The sequence below is a fragment of the Chelon labrosus genome, assembly GCF_963514085.1.
Source record: "Chelon labrosus genome assembly, chromosome: 20".
NCBI lineage: Eukaryota > Metazoa > Chordata > Actinopteri > Mugiliformes > Mugilidae > Chelon > Chelon labrosus.
In genome coordinates, this window is record NC_140353.1 from 14525505 (window position 1) to 14542643 (window position 17139).

Below are 17139 nucleotides of genomic sequence, written 5' to 3' on the forward strand. Positions count from 1 at the left end.
GGCTGCAAGAAATGAAGACGCACAACATGATTTAAGTCAAATGGCTCTCCTTTTTTTCCTGTTAGGGCCATAGAAATGCACGCACGGAATCACAACAATAAATAAAAATCACCTCCTGTTCGCAGAGCGCCTTGGCGAAAATGTTATGGATTAGGTTTGGATCTCCAACAGCAGACAGTTGCCCTCTCATTATCTACAGGCCAGCATGTGCTGTGGAGTTGGACTCATTACCTGCAGGAAAGCTCCAGGGACAAGCCAGACTGGCACACAGTCTCCAGACAACAGGGTGACACAGCCTGTCTTTAAAGGCGTATCTCTCACAAATCCATAATTCCACCAGTCTGCAGATACTCACATGTGCTGCTGATGTACAAGACTGCCTTCATCAGAACATAATCCAAACGTGCAACGGATGTGTCCAAATTAAATTAAACTGTAGAATATTAAAAAATTATCTGATTGCGTTTTCCCCCCCTGTTTTTATTTGACATGAATAATCTCAGACAATCAGCCATCTTATTGGAGTGCAACACAGGTCTGGAAACTGAAAGTCAACAATCATTAGAAAGAAGCTGAAGCCTTATTACGACGATTCTTTGCTGCCCCCCAGTGGTGACATTCAGCACAACACACGGGACACGGTTTAATATACAGTTGAATGTACATTATTTATTAGAACTACCAGAAAACAATACTGGGAGAAGAGGAACCTTGACATGACTCAGATGGCACCTTATATATTTTATATTTACAGTGCATAACACACATTACAAACACATGTGTCTTGACTTCACAGTACAACACCGCCGCAAGGGACAACACAATAATAATGGCTGCACAGTAAAAAGTAATAATAATCAAAATAGTAAAAAAAAAAAAAGTATCAATATGAAGCCAATACACACAAAAAAAGCATAAATAATTCAATAAGAGTACCACCATGCTGTACAAAATGTTTAGTTATCTCACTCATGGCGTGATCTGTGTAGTGTTTCCGACAATAAATATCAACAGGAGCAATTGAAATGAGAAGGGACAGTGATACAAGCAGTTTATGTATGTCTGAGCTCCCCACTGATCATTCTGCTGCTATAATCAGTGGGCTCTGGACATTAATAGTGATTAATAATGATGTGGATAACTCAGTTGTCATACACTTTCTTCTTTTTTTTTTTTGAAAACTGCTTTGCTGCTGCATACATCCCGCTGCAGCCTCTGATTCCCGTTTTATGTTTAACATAAATAGCTAAGCTCGTTAACTGATCAGAAATTGATCAAACGCATTCCACTCTAAAATACTGCGCGCCTTCATTCACTGATTTCACTTGCAATTACGTCGACAAAATGAGGAATGCTCGTGTTAATGGTCACAACAGGTAAGGGTCCGGTTCTGGTCACTTCTATATAACACTATAGCCTTTTTTACAATCTTCATACTGTTAAGTCATTTTGATATGTTTTATTTATTTATTTATTTTACACCATGTGTACTGAAGCTGCTCTCAAAAAATACCCTTCCTCATTATTGGCAGCACATGGATTTCTGTTGTGCACCACGAGCATTTTAACAGCTTGTGTCAACTTATCCAGCTTTACATATTATACTGATAAAATACTTGCACTTTTCATGACCAATAAATTAAGATTTATGCATGCTGCCATAAGAGGGCAGCAGCAGACTCCTCAGAGAAGGTTCATAGAGTTTATGAGCCTAAGAAGAGGAGTCCTCCTCCACAGGGTGGAGAGCGTGCCTCTTCAGCAATGTCGTTAGTATCTCCACCTCCCTCTCTGTCTCTCTGAGCCTTCTACGTAGTGTCTCGTTGGTTCTTTGGAGCCTCTGGTTGTCCTGAGAAAGAAACAATAGATTTACGTGATTGCACAGAAGATGTGGTGCATTGGAGTGCAGCGTAGCGCTGGTTCCGATACTCACAAATTCCAGAGCTTCGTAGCTGGGTTTGCTCTCCTCTTCTTGCTCTTTAGACTTCTGCAGAATAGACGCTCTGTTTTCCCACTTGGCACAGTGTCGGTGCTTTCTCTGGGGCACCGGGCTGGGACAGAAGGGGGGAGCGGGCAGCGCCGGGACCAAGAGAGACGGCTGAATGCGGAAGGCCTCGACGGTGGCGGAGGAGAGCTGGGGTCCATCTGTCTGGGTGCAGCTATTTACTTTCCGAGGCTTCAGACGGGTGGTGACAGGGGAGTCTGGGCTCCAGTCTTTGCCGTCATCGGGCGGATAAGGGAAAGGACATTCCTCTGAACCTGGAGAGATGGACATCATTAGCAGTCATTTAAAACGAGACAAATGGAAAATACAGAATGCTAAACATGTCCATGCCTTGTAACACTACCAGAAGAATAACCACAAAACAAACTGACTCATTTGTAAAAACACAAAAGATAAATAAATCATATCACAATAGTACGTCAGAGAGACTAATTTCACGAGTGGCTGTGTTAGAATAGCCCACATGTTTTTATGTTATGTCTTAGTATCTCTCCATATTAAGTAAAATCGAAAGTTCTTCTGTTCTGTAAATAGTAGTTTTCTTGCAGCAGGTGGGCAGCTCCGCAGTGACAGTAAGTGAAACGGTTCCTAGTGACAGCTGGAGGGAAACTACCTTCACAGCAGACCCTGCAGTCAAGGGTTGTTTTCGTTCAGCTGCGGCAAACTGAAGTGAAATCACGTAAATTCTGACTTTTATTGTTTTCTGTAAGAGTGGCTGGCTGTGATTACAGGAAACAGTGCGGCTCAGCATGTGTCTGCCAGCAGATGGCACATGTCACAGAAATTTGGAGAGAATTATTGACTGCATGCTTCAGACAAGACTGTGTGCAAATGTGGGAACATACAATATGTTAAAAAAAAAAAGTTTATTTGCTGAGACAGTGCAGAGATTACTACTGAGTGGGGCCGCAAATGAACCCCATCAACTCAACCCACCCTCTGAGGTGCCCATAGGGACCGGTGTGGAGCTCGGCGTCGGGCTGTCAGTGGCGTTGGTCATTCTGGTGTTCTTCTTGCACTCGAACGCCACCTGGTCCTTGCACAGCTTGTGGCAGTTCATCCCGCAGTCTGCACGGGCCAAAAAGAGCACACAACATGTCACGGCAGGAACCAGCCGACAAACTGACGTCTCCACACTTCTCTTTGAACACTCGTCTGATCTGCAAATGCAGCTCTCAGACCTTTGCATGCTTACTGTCAGCCAAACAAATAGTTCTCAGATCTTCGAAAGGACGGGGGAGGGGGAATACTGTGGTTCTGGGTGCAGACTTTTTTTTTTTTTCGTGTGCTGCAAAGTTCAGCTCGCAGTATGCATCTCGCAAAACCACACTCCGTTTCACCTGCTCCCCGCAAAAGCACTACCACTCCTTGTTTTCTATGACACCGAGTGACATTTGGTCAAAGATAGACATGTCAAAGTTAAACAAGTGAGAGTGCAGTAATTACCCTTGCATCTGTAGCCTTGTTTGATGACTCCCCACAACTGTGACAGTAAATGTGGAAGAAAAACGCCGTTAACATCAAGGAATATCAGCAAGCAGACCTTTATATTTCTGACACCGTCATTTTTGTGTGTTTGCTTACAAATCCTGAGCAGTTGTCACAGAAAGTGGGCTTCATATACGTGGTCTCCTGGAAGTTGTGGACAAAGCCGAGGCCCAGTTTGGAGCAGATGACACTGGCTCGCATGAAATAAGCTGTGATCTCCTCTCTGCTCACGAGGCCTTCCCTGCACACCCACAACAAACATACAGTATAGCCTACATGTAGTTCAACAGAGTAAACAGTGAATGACACTCTTGCAACAAGCCTATTAATAGACATTTTCAGATGTTATTTTAGTACATTGTTATTGACTTATTAAAGGATGGCACCCACTCATCTGAACCATGTGTTAAATACTCTACACCTCTCTGCATTCAGCAGCAGCTCTATGGTTAATTCGTGTAGCTATTTTATGTTTCCTGTTGCTACACTCGTCACTACAAATACCGCTTTTGCTTCCTCTCCTCTGCAGTCACAAATGAGCTCTGAGCCGGTGCGTGACCCGTCAAATACTCACTTCTCTTTGTCCATGACACAGAAGGAGAAAGGAAAGCTAGCAGCAATTTTCTCAAAGTCCTCTTGAGAAATGAAGCCGTTCTCATCGTGATCATAGTTCTTAAACACGGACTGCGAAAGACAAGAAGCAAACACCATTCTTTTTTTTTTTGACTATTACCAGAGAACAAAAGACCAAAGAGCCGGCTAACAAATTGGCAGCATGCAGTTGAATCGTTGAAGTAGATCATGGATAATACATATTATGATTATATAACTGCACATAACAGTATGTGTGAGGAGGCTACACTTGAACAAGGAAACACGTACGTCCACCATTCTCTGCACATGTTTGCTGATGGTTCGGGGGTCAGGTTTAGGAGCCACTCCTGATGCCCAGTCCACAAACACAGGAGGTCTAGAGGGGGTGGCTGGCTGATAGAAAATGAACAGGTCATTAAAAACAATCCTGAGGATAAACATGAGAACTACACAACCTGCTGAGCATGGTGTACAGATAATAAAACAGGGTGAAAACATTGGAAACTGGTCGACCATCAGCTGCTGAAAATCAAGATATGAAGATCGATTTTGCCTCTTTTAAAGCTCTTTCCTTCATTCCTAAAGAGCAAGCTGAAATGGCAAGTTGACGACAACATTGGTGTCGGTGGCGAACTGTAGATGGTCTTTTACAATCTTTAGGACAAACTCTGACTTTCTTGACTTACAAAATTATCTTTTAAATTGACAAAGATCATAAGCGTAATTAATGGCATGAGTCAGATTTATTCTTCTATTGACACTGATTACTGTACACCATACCGTCTGATGGTGGACAACCAGAAGACTGTAGTTTTCACATACAGTCCCAGAGTCCCAATTAGCCTTTTAACAGCCATAGCCTACCGGTATTTGGCCTTTTATATGGATTAATCTACTGAGATATTATGCAAAAAAAACCAAGCTAGCAGTTTTCCCCAGTTTCCAGCATTACTTGCGTTAATAGCTTGCTTTAATAGTTTTGTCACTCAGCTAGTTGTCAGGCTAGCTGCTACAGTCTTCAAGCTAAGCTAATCGCCTCTTATTCAGTTCACTGAGGAGAAGAATCTACTTTCAAAGACAAGTAGAAATTATGTTTTTTAGTTTTCATTTTGCTAATTTTGAGGAGTTATTTGAGAATCTAGCTGACATTTTCACAAGTTTGAGCCATAGACTGTAAAAAAAGAGGATGACAGCTCCTCAAAAGTGAATCCAGATCGTGTTAAGCTCCCCCTAGTGGCTGGCTGAAATATAGGTCATAAAATAGGATGTGACATCATGATGATGGCAGTTGCCATTGACAACTGCTCCGTGAAGCCATATAGGAAAGTGAGAGTAGGACACATAGTAGGAATGTCACAATAACTGTTTGTAAGAAACCTACTAAATGAGTAGTTGGGCTGTAAACCTCAAGGATCTGAGGGCTCTTTGCAGTTTTTTTCAGTAAGATAAACTTTTGTGATATTATAAATGAATTAATGTAATTAACTAGCTAGCTAAAGCAACACTGTAGCATAACCTCTGTGGGGAGAAACGTCAGTAGTTAGGATTTACAAAGTCTGAGTCTATAATGGTGCTGCTTTAAAATAAAAAAGTACAATGTGGTCAAAAAGAGGAAGTAGAGACGTGTCGGACATTTGTTCTATGGTTTGAGCTAAGGTAAAGACTGCCTTAAGCTGCCTTAAGCCTCATATTTATTAGAGCGAACAATGAAGTCAATATGCACTTCCTAAAACATCAAACCATTATTTTAAGTGTCTCTGTTTCTATCACTCACAGGTGCTTTGCAGTTCTTTGGTTCCCGTGCATAAGACAGTTCATAAATCTCATCCTCAGAGTAGTAAAGGTCCAAGGACAGCTGTAGGAGAACAGAGAACACATATCAGCACATGGGAGGTAAACAGACAGAGAACGAGCTCTCCGCAGATTTCTCCTTGAAACATGTTTTGATGATGGCAGATTTAGGCTGCAGGCTAACTATTATCTCTTCACGGGCATTCTGTCATTCAAGTACGATTAAAACACTGCACACAGATAACACAACAATACAGCAATCTGAACTCACTCTCATTCACATTCAGCCTGTCACCCACACACTCATAGATCATAGACTCTCATCACACCCACACGAGCGCAGACAATCCACATGCTGTAACACACTCATTTGCATCTGTGTATGCGTTCAGCACAAGTTGGTGAATCACACAAAGCAACACAGCAATTGGAAAAGAATGGATGTACAAAGTTCTGCTGAAAGGTCCGCTACCGTCAGCAGATGAACTAGGTCCTTGTTTGCATCCAGCTTCGGTGGGATCTGCTGGAGCTGGATCAGGTCGTTAATATGGCTGTAGAGGGCCTGGAGTTTCTGGACATTCACCTTGTTGTCCTCCACATAGTCCGACATGGCCTCATTGACTGAAATCAAGTCCTTGAGGTGGACGCCAAGGATGGGGATTTTAAAACCTGTGCACCTGTTGTAAGCTTGCCTATAGTTGTCGTAGTTTCTGCAGGAGGACAGCAGGTCTGTCATCTCGTTCAGTACCTGAGGAGTGAACATTTTTATTTTTTTTGTAAATAGCTTGAGAATGTTTTACAGCAATTCTTGACCCTTGAATGAACTGCATCTCATGTGGTTAGTTAACCTTTACCTTGGAGACCTCGCTGGGCACATGTGAAGTGGTGTCTTTCAGTCTGGAAATCGAGCTGTGACATAGCCCCCCCACAACCGCCATTAGTGTGTTGTAGTTGTGCATAACGTGTAGATTCTGGTGGACACACGTTAGAAAAGAAAACACACACATGTCAGCCCATTCCCGCTCACACACATGAACACGCACAATTAAACTTGTTCCAGGTAGCCCTGGTTATGTAATCTGCAACACTGCCCGTTACATAAGCCACTTATATTGTTGGCTTTTTTTCTTACTGCGCTCTGATATCTCACTCGTTTTTGGAGGAGCTTTTCCCTCTCCTTTCAGTTCTCTAACTCGTGCTGTCACTGGAGCGTTATGGTGTGAAATTCGTTTCCACACCCATGAGTTTTGAGGTAGACAACAGTGAGCAGCAGTAGCAGACGGGTGCATTAGTGTTACAGTACAGGAGAGGTCCTCCAGAGTACGAGCTTGCCTAACGGCACCCTGAAGCCAGTGTATCACTTCTCGGCAGGCTGCGTGCAGCTTCACATTGGAGTGGTTTTAACAAGCAAGATCTGATCTGTGACTACACACAGCCATTTCTCCTGTTTCCACTTCCACCGACTCCTCAGTGTTTAAGTGTGTTCCTCTTGGCGACTCCATTAGCTTGCATTCAGTTCAGTATTTTTGTGTTGGTAAAAATCTTTGGAGATGCTAAAAGCCTGCAGTAGAGCTCTTGAGAATCATTACCAACTCCCTGTGAATATGCATTATGCGACTGCAAATTATGTTGCATCTCTGGTGCTGTGCAGTAGTCACACTGTCCTTCATTAGATAAGGTATGCAAACAATAAGTAGGTACGTGGAGGCAAGAAATGAGGAAATGTGTCTAATACAGTTTTAAGTTTAACTTAGGAAACAGAAACCTTAAGAGTATATTTGGGAGCTGATTTAACCACTACCTGTGCCACGTGGATAAACTTTGTGAAAACCTCAGCTCTCAGCTGAGCGGTTGGCCGGCTCAACACCATCAGCTGAACCCACTGGGAGATACCATTACACAGGGCAATGGAACGCTCCATCACAGGGATGTCCTTCATGCAGCAGCTGCGAATGTAATTCTGGTAGTCTCCAAACTGGCAGAGAGCAGAGAAATGAGCATAAAACCGCTGCACGGAAACTGCGAGGCATTTCCCCTTAAGGAGGAAATACCTAACTGGTTTTAAGTTAACATATTAAACACTTCAAAAGATAGCCTACACACGTTTGAAATTTCTGTGTGCACACTCACTGATATTCTGCAAAAGGATTTAAATTCCAGGAAGGTGAGATGCTCAGCCAACTCAATGGGCTCCAGGTGATCAAAAAGAAGAGAAACCTTCCTCTTTTTACTGCTGTTAGCTTTGATCTTCTGGCTGGCCTTCCACGACCGGTCTCGTTCATTTCTAGAGAAAAAAGCAATGAAATATACTGTGACTGCCTCAAAAAGAGGTTCCAAACTTCGTGGTTTGGAAAAATGAATCTTTAGATTTAAATATATCTGTCCTAATGTCCATTTTGAGTGTTACTTTAAGTTGCAGTTTTGATGCAAACAGTTCTAGGGATAAAACGGAAAGAAAAAGCCACATAGTAGATCAAATCTGACACAGATGCAGCTATAAATTACACAACATTATGGATTTTAACAAGCCTGGAACAGTTAGTTGATCACTTGGTTAGTTGAAAAATATCAAGCAACAATTAAAAAAATAATTCCTATTATTTAAGTCAACAATTCAGTTGTTTGTTCGCTTTTCAAATGTGAGATATCCATTTCCTGTTTTTTTTATCACACAAGGGAAAGGAAGTCGGAATGGATATTCTACAGACCAAACAATGAACTGATTCATTTTGGACAGATTCATCTATAACGGAAATTACAGCTAGCCACAGTCTCAGTCTGATTATTAAAATAGTCTGCTTCAACTTTAAAGTTACTTTCGCACCCAAGTGCATAACCAAAGTTCTACTGTTCTCAGTTCAGTTCTGCATTCCCGATTCTCGATCGTGACTGATTTCAGTATTTTTCACGGCTGAGCGTCGTGCAGGCCTAATGTCTCAGTTGGCCAGCTGGTCAGAGATTAACACTTACATCCATTTGGTCTCTAGGAGAGAGCAAAGATGCTCCTGTCCCTGCTCTCTGATCAGATCCCGGAACTCATCCAGGCTGTCTGACAAGCTGCGGTCCGACCGGAACATCACCCAGAATTCCTGGATCCAGTGCCTGGAGGTCAGAGACGATACTGGTGTAACTGCCGCACAAAACTCAAGATATAAGTCATGTATTGAAAATGTATTTAACTGACCTGATGAGGTAACATATCCTCTGGCACTGTGTTGGCTGCTCATTGTCCATTGCTGTTTTGAATGTAGGAACCACAGTTAAGGAGCTGATAGCGTCGACTAAACATGAATATTAACCTCCTTAAAGTCTGTTTTAATGAAATTAAATGCTGGGAACCGTGTCAGGACGTGTTCTGCAGCACTTTCGTATAGCCAAAAACAATCTCCTGATCTTCAAAACTTGTCAAGACAGGTATATTTTGAGTAAATATTGAACATATGGTTGATATGGCTGCAGGAGCATATCTCCTCCAAACAACTCATTAATAAAACTACAGCAACTAAACTAAAAGGCAAACACAAGTGACATTTGGTAATGTGGGAGGAGGCGACTGCATGAAGCAGAACTCTGATGAGCATCACGGAGTGAATCACTCTGGCATACAGAGGTAAGTGGATAACAAAATGTAAAAAGAAAATACACAATCAGTTACTCAAATACTGCAGAACAACTGTTAATGTGCATTGTTCGCTGGTGGCAGGACTGTTTTAATCAGCACTGTCAGCCTACAACTATATTATTCATTCTGAGGTCACCCTGGCCTCCGTTCTGCACATGTTGCTCATGAAAACACTGCCCTGTAAATTATATATACGGTATACACAGAACATTTCTTTCCCAAACAATGGAGTTGATATAAACACACTGACAGTGTCGTTCTCAATTGGCAGAAATCAGCTTCAAGTGATGCACACAAAAAGGCTAATTGCGTCACGGCAGCAGAAGACCTGCCCACGCAATCCCAAGCCAGACTGTGGTGAAGATTGGTAATGGCCCCTGTGTCTCTTCCCTGATGTTAAACCGCACGCTGAATGTATTTGATGCATCCTTTTGGGTCGTCAGCTCAGAACGAGAGGGTTAAAAATAGCAGAGGGGCCATTCTGCCATGTGCTCGCTGACGTGGGTTTGTGTGAGCAGGGGCCTCTTTAAGCAGTGGAGGGTCTGTGTTTATATATAGCTGAAGAGGACTTGTATGTGAAAGAGGCAGAGGTAATTAACACCTGAAACCCCAAGGCTGCTCGGCGGGCCAGTAAGCTCCTCTGAGGGGCTTTGTGACGCCACTGCTGTTTCCTGAATGGAAGCCTAGATTATAGGCCCTCTACTGAGGTCACAAGACATTACAGAAAAACATGCTTTTTTTAGGTGTGAAGTGGGGAGAATGAAAGGATCTGAATCAAACATGTTGAGAGAGACCCAATACAGAATGGTAATAGACTCGATGTTGTTGAATGCATGAGATACAGCGCTCAGAGTGAAGGAAAGGTACACAGTGGAACCAAAAATAGTTAAATGATGTATGATGTATGTAAAAGGTCTACAGAGACGGAGAGCAAGAGTAAACACAAACTGCCACTTGCCTATCACATTTTACACTGACAGCTGCATTGTGAGCCAAGTACGAGCTTGACTGTGCGTTGCTGTTGACAACCAAAGCTGCACACAGCAGAGCTGCTGATCAGATCCCATGTTACGTTGGCTACTGAAAAATTGGCCTCGGCATTGTTTGAACCGTCTGACAGTGCTGCAAAAGCAGTTACAGGTTTTTCATGGACTGTTGAAGGATATAGGGTGAGGAGTTTGTCCAGCAGATCGCTGGAGGAGATGAGGAGACGGTGCATGGTCAGGGTGATGTTCAGCAGGTGGCTGCTCCCCCGTACACAGCCATCTGCATCTGCAAAGCAAAATGCACACACTTGAATTTACGCTACTCGCTGCAAAGCGGAGGGAAAGTACACGGTAACGCGTCATCCACTTAAAATAAACTTTGCATCACTGAGTTAAAATTGACCTTGTCTGTGTTTCACCAAAGGAGAATCTGCTACAACACATCATGCTGGTGCAATAATGTGCATTTGTTGCAAGGTGAATCGTGTTTGGTGCATGTTTTATGGACACATTTTCTACATTAAACAACAACCAACACATGTTTTAGTTTTAGCTTTTTAGTAGTTTAGTCAAACTGCAATGACGCCTTATATAATTTCCAAAAAAGCATCAACTATAGGCCTAATAATGTCAGTGATCAGCCCTTTCTGATTATCAGTTAATTATAAATGTGAGTCATGTTTTAAGGAACAAATCACTACCTCCATGTAAATATTTGCTGACATAATATCAAGTAATTTAAATCTATTTAAGATGAGGGATTACATTTTATGCACTACAGTAGTCTGTAGGTGAATGAACAGATATTGAAGGCAACTGTTAGAATAAATTAACCTTCATTTGGACCTTAGTGAAAAGGATTTTTGGACTAGTTGCCATGATTTACAGACCACAGATAAAATAAAAAATAACAAATGTCCCTGGATAAAGTGTTTAGCTGGGCTCGATGTGAGTCCAAGTTTGATTGAATTTTCAGATTTTGCATTGAGATAAGGACAAGTTTTTTTGGGGGGTTTTTTTCGTTTTTGTTTTTTTAGCAGAACAAACCTCAACGGTTACCTTGAAAACCATAACACAGATATTTCCATCAGTGGACGCAGCAGGGTTAGGTTAACTGAGAGAAACACCAACTGATTCACACACTGTAATGCGTTTAGTCATACTATCCACAGACCCCATAACAGAAGATTTACCTTTTCCTCTGAGTGTGTGAACCTCTGCAGCTCTCTTGTCTCACTACCTTTTTCACTTCCTTTTTCCTTTTGTGTATCTAACTTCCTCTCTTTGTGACCAGACCACCTTTCTTTGTCTTGGTCGTCTGACTCTGCCTTACGACTAGCATCTTGAAACCCACACAGGGAGAAAATATCTTGCCAGCCACTTAGTACTTTTAGACCACATGCGTACAAAACATTATATAACATCACGACCTTTAATTGCAGAAAATGCATTTTCCAGCCCACTTTAACAAAGCCGGCATGCCACTTAACTGCGGAACTTCACATCACTGCAACATGCAGGGAAATTGTGGCTGACATAAAGAGGAAGAGCATTTACTTGCAGCATTGAAAATCTGATTTATACAGCGTCAGGCATTTTAGACTGATTACATCTTTCTCTCCCCCACACTGTCTGTAGAGAACTGTTTCCCTTTAAGCTCACCAGGATCCTGACACCATCAAGGACATCAGGCGTCTGAGGTCCCACTTTTAAACAATATCACCTTGGAAATACCTCGGACGCCATGGCAACCTGTTTTCTAATCTTTGTTATCTGTAAGCAACTTGCCACTCCTGCAGCTGACTAATCCAGCACTCATATCCTGCAAGAGGTGTGTTTCTGTTTGTAACACACACACACAGCCGCTGCCATCTAAACCCAGTAAATGTCAATGACCGCACCAGTCAAGTCATTAGGAGAGTAAAAGAGACAAGTGAAACAATGTCTGTTTTTTAAAATGGTCTAAAGATGGTGAACCTTTGGAGCAGTTAAGGCGTGTGTGTATATATATATATACAAAGCCATTCCCACTTCTCCTTTGTAGTTATGATCTTGTGTTAATATAATTATCAGTTGTGAATCAGCCAAAGTCAGACGTTTGGAAAATGCACAACAGGAAATCATGACATCAGGTAAACAATTGCTCCATCCTTTTTTTCACAACTTTCCAACCACTAACCCTCCCTGCGCAGGGTTAATTGCAAGAGGAAATCCCCTCTGGACCGTCTGTCAGTGACTGGAAAATGAGGAAAGCTGCCGCCCGGTACACTGGAAATGCACGATACTGAGTGCTGATAAACACTGCCAATAGCACGCAGGGACAGGCCTACTTTTAAGGTTATCTCAGACATTCATCAGCCGCTCCAAACCTACACGTCACTTTTCCTTGTTTTGACAGAGGCTATCAGATTGGATGGTCCTTTTGTTTTAGAGGAATCCAAGTCACATGCAGGAACGATAGCTATCGCTCTGTAGTCTGTGCAAAAAGCTCCATAAACATGAACTCAGCGCAACTGTATGCATAACACTGTTGGGATTCAAACTTTAAAGCAGTGATTCCCTACAAGGAGTACGAAAATAAATAAAGTAGTTAGCAAGAGACAAAAATAGATAACAGATAAAAAGAATACAGAATTGTAACTAAGTAGCAAGTGAAATTGACTACTGAAAGTGATGAACAAACAAAATGGTTTGAAATAGTTGTCTCAATAGAAAGAATATATTGTTAAAATTCCTAAAAGAAATGGGTGTCCTAAAATGGGTGGCCTTGTAAATTAAGTTATCTTACCGTAATGATATAAATGGTTAATATAGTTAGCTTAAACGGTGTAAATTGTTAGCTAAGTGTAGCTAATGGCTAAATGTTTGAAATAGCTAAATCTAATTGGTAAATGGTTACACTAGTTAGCTTAAAAACTGTTAGATAAACGTATCGGATACACGTTAGCTTAGTTAGCTAAAGGTAATGAATAAATGGTTAAAATAGCTAGCTTAAACGGTTTAAATTGTATGCTTAAAGTAATGCAGAAAAGTTTAAAGAAGTTGGTTTAAATTAGGCTAATGGCTAATTGTAAGAACATGCCATTTTAAATTAGGATATATTGCTAGTGTTTTTGGCTAAAAGAAATGGCAGGCATTATAACAGTTTAAATAACCATTTAAGCACATACCTAATGGTTAAATGGTTAAAATAGCTTAAATAGTTTAAATTGTGAGCTTAAAGTAATGGATAAGTGTTTAAAGAAGTTGATTTAAAGTAGGCTAAAGGCTAATTGTAAAAAAAAAAAAGTTCGCTACAGACATAAATTTAATGGTTGCAACACACAGTCTCGAATACAGACAGCTGGAATCAATGTTGCCAGGTACAGCTGACGGTTTCCAGTCCAAAAGCTGTTCAAAGACCACCCAAAGTATTAGATCAATTTTTGGTTTCACCACACCGATCGTTCACTCTAGTGTAGCCTATCATAAATAGCAATGCAATCGAAGCACTGAAATAGCAACAAACTGCAGCAGCCAACCACCACAGCTACTCACATCTAGCTAGCCGTTTGGTAAAGCCATGTGGTCCACCAATAGGTCTATGGAGCGCTTCTCTACTCTTTAGAAACCAAAACACCGTTTGTCATGTGAAGACAGATTAATGACAATACAATATCAGAAAAACAAGGGTAATTAGACTCGCTGGACTTCTTGAAGATGTTTCGCTACTTATTAGAGTAGGTGAAGCCCATCTGAAACTTCCATGACTAGGGTCAAACGTTTTCAGGAATCCCAACAAGTCTAGTTGTCCTCGTTTCAGCTTAGTTCTTTTACACCATAACGTGGATGACTGAGAACCTTCAAAGATATATCATGCACTTTGGGGCAAGTGCTAGGAGTATGAGAGCATATAAAGGACAATTGCAGAATACAGGAACCATTTGCCATCATAAGTATAAGGTATCTGGCTGTTAGAGACCCAAGCCTATGTTCCTAATAAAAACCCCACCTTCAAGGGCAAAAGATTTTCAAGAAACCCAACAAGTCACGTTGCCCTCTTTTCAGCTTTGTTCTTTTTTTTTTTTTGATGACTGACAAAACAAGCATCTTCCTCTTTGCACAAGCAGAACGAATTCAGTGCACTCATGCATGCACACATACGCTATCTAAGAAGGAACAAATGCACTTATTGCATTCAAAACAAAACAACAAAACAGGCTGAGAGCTTTCTGTGAGAGTTGGGAGCATGTTTAATGTAGAGTTTGATGTCTTACAGATTCCACAAAGGCAAGAAAATTTTAACACACATTAAATGTAACTTCCATTTTTTTTAAAAAAAAGAAGCAGCACCACCCAATGCAGTGTGGTCTAGAGAGAGTGATGATGACAACCATCACCACCACTATTGATCCACACCTCATACTGCTCTGCATTTCAAAGGTTGGTCAGCATCTGAGGACTACTGTTCGGGGAGCTGACCTTTCAGCTCAGCCAGGCTTGAAGCTGCCATCAGGTAATCCTTCAAATAGCTCTTACGTGCACTCTCACATTTGAAAAGGTGGCAGGCCTCGTGGACCTCAGGGGTTCACCTGTGATGTGGGCCAGCACTGCGCTCACGTAAATCGGGAGATGCCATTCAAGGAAAACCCCAGTCATAACAGATTGTCCTGACAGATGGATATCATCTTGTACATGCGCGTATGGATCTCATGTTTTGCATAGTGACACTGAAATTATTTTTAAACGTGTTCAGAGCACTACATGATATTGTACCACAGAGGTTTGTTCTGTCTTCTTCTGATTAATTCTGTTCTGAATCAGAAAGGAGAGGCAGGCTGTCATTAGTACCTCTCTACAGATAAATGTGGTTATGGGATGTCATTTTATGTGCAGCCCATTGTAACACTTCTCCACTGCTCTTGCTGCATTTGCGTAACCAGGCAACGGCAATTTGAAAGCTTGTCTCTTCAGAGACGCAATCACCATAACTCTGAGAGCACTCCAGTCAACTTGATGAAGCCAGTGATCTTTGCTTGATTGATCCATCTACAACCAATACAACCTATGCTGTGCTTTTTCCCCCTTTTAAATAAACCCTGTATGTATCTTGTGTCCAGTGAAATATCCATACACTAAATAGAGTGTAGCTACAAACAAGAGCAATTTGAAAATTAGCAATCATCAAATACTCTTCACCTTTCACATGAGGCTAGAACACAAAATCAGACCGGCAGGCATCATTCTTCAAACACGAAAACAAATGCACGTTCAAATCCAAAGCAAGAGGCCTGTCCAGACTTGTTGAGATGCAGCTTAATTGCCAAGAAATGTGGGAAAACAAATACTCCTTCTAGCTACAAAAGCATACAATCTCACTCAGGTTCAACTACTCCAGATATGCCAAAGAACGGTAAAACGTCACAGTTACACAAGCGTGAACCAGAAACAAGATTGTGGCCCCACTGTTCACTTCACAGCAGGATTTCACTTTGTGAATCTCAGTCTCGAGGCAGGTCAGCGTGGACTTACCGAAGGACTGCAGGCAGGACTGGATGAGCTCCTCCCAGCTGGCCCCCTTGGTGAGGTGTCCCAGAGGCATCATCGATTTACCCAGGGCGGTCTGGGCCGGGCTGAGCTTGTGGAACCGGTGAGGACGGCCAGGAGGAGAAACTCTAGACCTGGAGATGCATCCTGGAGTCACTCTCCTTGAGAAACACCACAAAGAAGAGTGAGGGGGAGGAGGGACAGGAGTACAGACTTGCTGTAATGAAAGTGTGCTTCTCTCTGTTTTCTATAAAGATAATGTGTAGCCTATAGCCCATGAGTGTACATTGCGTTTTATGAGACCACAGATTATTAGGCTACACATATTAAAATGTGTAGTGGTCACAATACATTAAGCTATTGTTTGCATTTAAGAAACCCCGTGGGATATTACTTTTCATTGTTCTCATTTCCTTCCTTTAACTTGGGGAAATACCGGTTGATTGCGGACATCCAGTTTAAACTATTAAGTGATCAGCAAACAGGAATGAATTCGCCTTGTGCAGTTTAAGTGTAGCAGGTCAGAAAGTAAGAATCCAGGTAAACGAACCCGAGCGCCTTATTTGTGCGTAAAAATAATACCAAGCATCAGTTAAACGCGAGACACAGCTTTGGCGGCACAAATAAATCAACACGTGTTTATCTCCCGTTTTAAAAAAAACACTGTTCGTCTATGGTACCTGTGTTGCGGATAGGTGCGTACACTTTCAGCGCGCAAACAACACCAGAAACTCCCCACTAAAAGCCCAAGAAGATGATCAGACTTACGCGTCGTCTTTTCCCTTTTCGTCCGCTATACTTTCGTTTTGGTTCTCTTTTGACTGACATCCCATGGCGAGGTACTGGGCGACGAGCGGCTGAACTAGGCTGTCCATCTGCGTTCTCCTCGATGGGAGCATTGCATCGCTCTGCTCGGCTCGGTGCGCCTCCGCGGTCTCAGCAGCATTGTGCTGACTCGTCAGTGAACATTACACAATTAAGATTCACCCAGCTTGTCTGCGAGTGGGCGGCCGAGCTGCTGTCGGGCTTGTCACTCTCTCAGAGTGGGCTCTGCACTTCACAAGTCATTATTACTTGCGTCAAAAGTCGTGTTCTTACTTTTTTTTTTATATAATAAATATAATTTTAAT

General features: G+C 42.0%; 1 protein-coding gene across 1 annotated transcript; it reads right to left on the bottom strand.

Moving 5' to 3' along the window:
• Window positions 1-649: 649 nt before the first annotated feature.
• LOC311505643 (RAS guanyl-releasing protein 1-like) lies at window positions 650-16935 on the bottom strand. Its single transcript, XM_084569317.1, has 17 exons — window positions 16778-16935; window positions 15995-16170; window positions 10662-10769; window positions 9060-9120; window positions 8846-8977; window positions 8006-8159; window positions 7677-7850; window positions 6730-6846; window positions 6348-6623; window positions 5859-5939; window positions 4373-4477; window positions 4065-4174; window positions 3587-3731; window positions 3449-3485; window positions 2939-3070; window positions 1931-2256; window positions 650-1846 (listed from the first exon to the last, which is right to left on the bottom strand). The coding sequence occupies exons 1-17, from the start codon at window positions 16906-16908 to the stop codon at window positions 1712-1714; spliced, it is 2400 nt and encodes a 799-aa protein (XP_084425443.1). The 5' UTR covers window positions 16909-16935; the 3' UTR covers window positions 650-1711.
• Window positions 16936-17139: the final 204 nt, after the last annotated feature.

Excerpts from the sequence above, each read along its gene's own strand:
- LOC311505643 (XM_084569317.1), bottom strand. The coding sequence starts at position 16,908 with ATGCTCCCATCGAGGAGAACGCAGATGGACAGCCTAGTTCAGCCGCTC. Across the intron at positions 3,486-3,586 it reads GTGACAACTGCTCAGGATTT|TTGTGGGGAGTCATCAAACA; the intron begins GTAAGCAAACAC and ends TTACTGTCACAG. Across the intron at positions 2,257-2,938 it reads CCCTATGGGCACCTCAGAGG|GTTCAGAGGAATGTCCTTTC; the intron begins GTGGGTTGAGTT and ends CCATCTCTCCAG.